This window comes from Neovison vison, chromosome 5 (genome assembly GCF_020171115.1).
Source record: "Neovison vison isolate M4711 chromosome 5, ASM_NN_V1, whole genome shotgun sequence".
NCBI classification, from domain to species: Eukaryota; Metazoa; Chordata; class Mammalia; order Carnivora; family Mustelidae; genus Neogale; species Neogale vison.
Window position 1 is genome coordinate 105,585,130 of NC_058095.1, and position 6,000 is coordinate 105,591,129.

General features: G+C 46.9%; 1 protein-coding gene across 2 annotated transcripts in view; it reads right to left on the reverse strand.

The window, feature by feature from the left end:
- Positions 1–5,313, reverse strand: part of RNASEH2B (ribonuclease H2 subunit B) — a 68,948-nt gene extending 63,635 nt beyond the window's left edge. The window contains exon 1 of one of the 2 annotated variants that reach the window (XM_044249672.1): positions 5,044–5,313. In XM_044249672.1, the coding sequence (XP_044105607.1) occupies positions 5,044–5,095 (52 nt within the window). In that variant the 5' untranslated portion in view covers positions 5,096–5,313. The remainder of the gene's footprint in view (positions 1–5,043) is intronic. The other variant, XM_044249671.1, reaches the window with a different exon arrangement.
- Positions 5,314–6,000: the final 687 nt, after the last annotated feature.

The following is a 6,000-nucleotide window of genomic DNA, read 5'->3' on the forward strand; positions in this document are numbered from 1 at the left end:
AGATACAGGCTTTCAGTTACAGTGTGAGTAAGTCATGGGGATAAAAGGTACAGCTAGAAAGTACAGAGTCAGTGGTATTGTAATAGCCTTGCATGATGACAGATGGTAGCTACAGTTGTGGTGAGCATGACATAAGGTACAGAGTTGTTGAGTTATTATGTTGTGTACGTGAAACTAAGGTAACATCATGTGTCAACTATACTCAAATTGAAAAAAAAATAAAATATTTCTTACTCTTGTTTTATGAAAATTTATTTCTGCCTCGGAGGATAAATACATGAGAGTTATAAGTTCTTGTAAGTGTCCTAAATCTTTTAGAACAATTACTAGCCGGACAGCATCAGGCTCAGTTTAATCACACCAACTGACAACTGACTAAGCCCATCCCCTCCAGAATGTGCTCCGCAAGCAAAGGGAGCAGATCTAATGACCATCTGAGAAAGGTCAGTGGGGCTCCCACCAAAAACAACTTTGTAAAGACAAAACCAGCCTCAGGATTTGTGTGGGAAATACTACACATGCTCCATGAGGGAGAGTTTAGAGACTCCCACCCCGCAGAAGGCCTGCAGAAGACTACTCAGCAAAAGACACATCTTCCAAGAAGCTGAGCTCACTACTCAGAGGTTGTCTACAATCAGCGTTTGAATTGTTCCCCATCCCTCACCAAGCTAAGTACAGTTTCCTCCCCTGTGAATAAGCTCTTCTGAAAGTAAGGAAACTTTCAGCTCACAGGCTGCATTTCCAAACACAAACATGCACGCACGCAAACAATGCTGCCAAAGAACAAAAAAACCCACTGACATTTTTCTTCTGAGATTAACCTTTTGCCTTGTACATACAGTTATATGTACTGTCTTTAGGGTCACTGAAAAGTCATTTAGATCTATATCACTTCTTCCTTTACCACATACTTTCAACTGTTATTTTTTTCCAAATAAGAGGTGCTTCTTGTGGGCTTACAAAAAAGCTATAGGACTCTAATCAGAAATAACATTAATATAAATTGTCTCTACCATTAAACAGGAAAATCAGTTTTGCCTTTTCAATTTGATTTCTTTTTCAATCATTTAATTAGAACATAGTTCTAAAGCCTGCATTCATACAATGCTTTCAAATCTATTTTTGTATTCTATTTGGAGAGACAAATCTGATATTATTATTTGTGAATATATGCTCTTGCTCATAAAAGGCTCCTTAAGTCATCTTGGATGACTAAGGGAGGCAGACCACCTGTAATTCTTATTTCCCAAAAAGCAATCCATCCTCTAACCTCACAAAAGCAGGCACTCTTCATGCTGTGGGGAAATAAATAACAAATATGATTCTCCCTCAAAATACTTTTCAACGTGTATTTTTTGAGATAAAGGGGAATAACGTCATTGCAAAATTTGCCTACAGTTGAAGATGTGATGTGGTCTACTTTGATCTGAGGGGCTGTTTAATCAGGGGGCTGACTGAGACATGCTTTCAGATCAAGCTAACCCAGATGAATTTAGTGGTCCTGAGATCATTTCGTTCCTTCCTTTTATCCTTCACACAACATTAGGGTTTCCCAATGTTTTGACATCTCCTTGGAGCTGATGCAGTGACAAGGTTCAGCCATGCCAGCAATCCACACAATCTTGTATCCTACTAGGCTCAGTGGACCTGTTCCCAGCCCACCTCTCACGTGAGGGCAGATTTCAACTTAGCAGAACTGACCAGTGTAGAAAACATGGAGTAGAGAAAAATGTTAAAAAATATGACTTAAAAAATTTTACCTTTGGGGCAGCAAAGAGGGATAGAAACTTACACCAAATTCTAAAAAATAGAGATGTTGATGGTCTCTTACAGTAACTAAAACTGCAAATAGGGTACTACCCACAGACCATTTTGGAGAAACACTTAAGACCATTCCAAACTACAAGAAATGCCTACCTTGCTTAAACGGGAGGCAGTTCTGTCCCCACTGGCCTATGAAAATCAAGTCCCTAAGTCGGACTACTTCACAAGTATCCCTTCCAAGTTCCAGCTTTTGTTTTTCTGGGACATCCAACTTCTCTAAAGAAATTGAAAATAAGAGGCCTCCATAGTGCTTTTTAATATATTCTTCAACATATAACACAATGTTATTGTAGGCAACTTGATAAACAACGGGAATTAAATGGCGGGAAAGAAGTATCATTCCGAGGTCCAGTGGCTGTGCATTTGTCTCACGGATAAATCTCTGAAGTTCTGTTTGCCTCTTGGCTAATGAGCTTATGTTCCAGTACACAGAGTAAGCTCTTCGGATCCCAGAAATTTTCTAAAACTGAATACAAACTGCTTCCACCAAATGCTTTTGAAAAGTTCTTATACAAATTTTTGTTTTCTTTCTTTAGGGCCCAGCTTCACTATAGCTATGGTGCTCACTCCACCCAAGATGTAGTCTCCTTCTCTCAATCGTACAACTTACTGGGGCTGATTTCTCATCTGCTAAAAACAACAATGATGACAACAAATGTGTATTTGTGAAGACAGGCCTCACAGCCTGTGCTTCCATGTGCACCCCTGATGATACTAATTCTGGCCCCCACAAAGAGATGCCCTTCATTCTGCAATCCTGCCTCCCGGCCCACTGGCAAGGGCTGTCCCTGTGCAGGGCTTCCTGGTGGTGTCCGCACACCAGCAGCATCAGCCTCACCTGGGAACTTGTTTGAAATGCACATTCCCGAGCCCCCTCCCAGAGCCACATTATCAAATACTCTGGGGGTGGGGCCCAGTTGCCCAGGTGACCAAGGCCCTCAAGTTTGAGAAGCATTGTTGCCTGGCAGGAATGATCAATACACCAATGTTTGTACACTCAAAGCCTGCAGGTGGCAGTAAAGGCCGGCTGGAAGGACAGGAGCAGAAAACAAGTTGAGTTTCAGAACCTGCCTGCCTGATAACACCCGGCCCCAGCCGCCTGCTCAGCCACTCCAGTAAGCTCAAAGGTCATAGGACATCTCAGCTTGGAACAGGAAGCTGACTCACATTCTCACAGCGCAGCAGTAAACACATCAAACCTAGGATTGTCAAGGATGCAATCAATATTTAACTATTTTTGAAAGTTTTTGTATTTAATACAGTGAGGCTACAAACACACCTCAAGAATGAAAATGTCAATACTGATCAAAAGAACAAAGATCAAACAGAAAATAAGAAACGCAAAGTATCATGGGCCCTTGTGTGTATCTGAATCATAAGAATGCCCTTCATTCTGCAAGAATGATTAGAGTTCCTGCCCTTAATATCTCACTGAATTGATGTGACAAAAGCAAGAGGATTTATCTAACATAAAGCATGTTTACAGGTAAGCCTTTGCTAGATTCTGCCAAAACCCCGAATTTTCCTTAGATGGCTTTAATATACAGACAGCTATAGTGAGGACGTGGACCAATGGGAACTCTCATACACCGCTGGTGGGAGTATAAATCGGTACAACCACTTCGGAAAACCGTTTAGCAGCATCTGCTAAAGCTGAACACAGATACCTAGAAGCAGCAATTCCACTCCTGGGTATATACACCCCGAGGGAAATGAGTGTCTCCTTCTACCAAAAGCCTCATAAAAGCATGTTCTTAGAAGTATAACTCACAATAGTTACAAACTGGAAACATTCCAAATGCCCACCCACCGGAGAGGAAATAAACATGGAAGTTCACACGATAAGACACACACAGCAATGAAAACACAAACCACCCGAAAAATCAAACCACTGCTAGACACAATATGGATGAATTTTAGAGATATAAGGCTAAGTAAAAGAAGCCAGACCTAAAGGAGTACACACTTATCCAAACAGGCAAAATAAATCTCTAGTGACAGAGGTCAGTATAAAGGCTACTAAGGCAAACAGCAGGCATGAGCTTGCTGGAAAAGTTCCATATCTTGACTTGGGAGATCATTACAGGGGTATATACATATGTATACATGATGAAAATACAGGGGTGTATTCACTGAAATGCACACTTAAATTTGTATACAGTTTATACCTCTTTATAAAGGGAGAAAAAGTTAAACAAACACACAAATTATACTTGACAGACTGTTACATAATAATTTCCAATATTCATCATAAAAGTCTAGGTTCCTGAGTAACTATCACATCATCAGAGTATTATCTCCTGTAAAAATAATGCATTTACTGACCTAAATCTAAAATTAATTCCTTATTTCCAATGTTATGCCATCATCGCAATGTATCTACTATAATAGGGTCAAACTTCTCCAACTTGCTCTCCCTAGTCCCAAACCCCTTTCATTCTGACATTTACTGGAATCCATCATGTCTGGAAACTGACTGACTATCCATTATCCCAAGCCCCTGCAGACTCCGAATGGTTCCTCATCACCCAGGGGGTGGCTGAAGAGGCTTGGCTCCAGAATTCCTGTCATGATCTACCCACACGAATGTCTTTGAACCACCTTTGTCCTAACCCCTACCACCACCTGGCTTCCCTCCTGCCTCCTTCCCTCCGCCTACGGCCTGGCCCAGGGCTCAGGCCCTATAAAAAAGTGCAGGATCCGCTCCAGTGGGAACCCAGAGGCTGGACCAGCTGCCCAGTGCAAGAGTGCGGGACAGCTAACTGCACCCCAAAGCAGACACTCCAGGGCCCCACTAAGTGCCCCGAGACCGTGAGCCCATGCCGCTGCGCGTAGGCCTGGGCCCCTCCTGCGGCCCACCCTAGCAGAGGCAAGACGCTTGGTCCGTTTCTGCGCTTTCGCATTTGGGTTGTGAAAACCGCTGCTAGCTGCAACGAGCGACCAAGATGATGAGCAACAATCTGGGAAGGAATCCCGTCCCGAACCGGGGTCCGAGGGGCGCGCGGCACCACTACGCACCACGCAGGGCGGCGCAACCCGCTGGGGAGCGCGCGTCAGGCCGCGGGGGCCGAGGGCCGACGAGGGGCGTGCAGCGCCGCTGCAAGTGGAAGTCCGGCGGTGCGCCATCCCCGTCCGCCGCTCCGCGCTCTCGGGCCGGGCCGGGCCGGGCGAGCAAGAGGCCGGGCGAGGCGCGCCGCCGTCGCCGGCGGCCGTGTTTACCTGGCAGCAGGAACACGTGTTGCCGGGCGCGAGCCCCGTTCCCGCAGTCCATGCCGGCCGCCTTCTCCGGGGGCGCGAGCCCGACGCCTGCAGGCCCGGCGGCAGCAGGCCTCACCCACGGGGCGCGGGGCCTGCCACGAGCCGGCGGAAAATGGCGGGAGAAGGGTCTATTCGGGGGAGCGCGGCGCGCCGAGGCGCCGCCAGAGCCCGGGAGGCGGCCCGCGGGACGAAACTACTTTCGTTTCCGGAGCCAGCCAGCTGCGCCGGTTAAATTTTTAAATTTAGCGCCAGGCCGAGGTGACCCGAGGGGTGGCGCGTCGCCCGCCGGCCGGGGAAGGGTCGCGGCCTCTCCCCTCCGCGGCGCGGCCAGTGGTAGGTGCTCGCCGAAGGCGCCGAGTGACGCGGCGCGCAGGGCGGCTGCCCTGAGACGCGGCGGCGGGAGGGGTCGCATGGGCCCGCCGAGGGGTGGCGCGGCCGGCGGGGAGAGTCCCGGGGTGAGAACCGGGTCCCCGGGAAGCGGAGCCCCAGGATAGAGGAACCAACACCCCCGGAGGGGCTGGAGCATTCGCGCCCACCCGGCGGGGAGGAAGAGCCTGCAGCAGGTTCCCTGTTGAGGGCGATCCCTATCCGATCCTAATCCTGAGGTCGCTCTTGTCAGTGTATCTTGTTCAGCAGTCGCGTTCTGCGTGGGACTTAATGTCAGAATATTTTGTTTTGTGATTCATAACGCAATGTAAGCAATCTTCAAACTGGGCTTAGCCCTTACCACTAAAAAGAAGTTAGTGTACGATTTGAGGCTCAAAATACGAATTTGTTATTTTGGAAGATTCTTGGTAACGAGTTAAAAATTGCATTTAAAAAGTGATGTTTAAAAATCGTGAAATTTGGAGATTTAAACTTTGAAAAATAAAATTTTGTTTGAAACAGCAGTGCCTGGTACGTGGTCTTTAAAAAGAG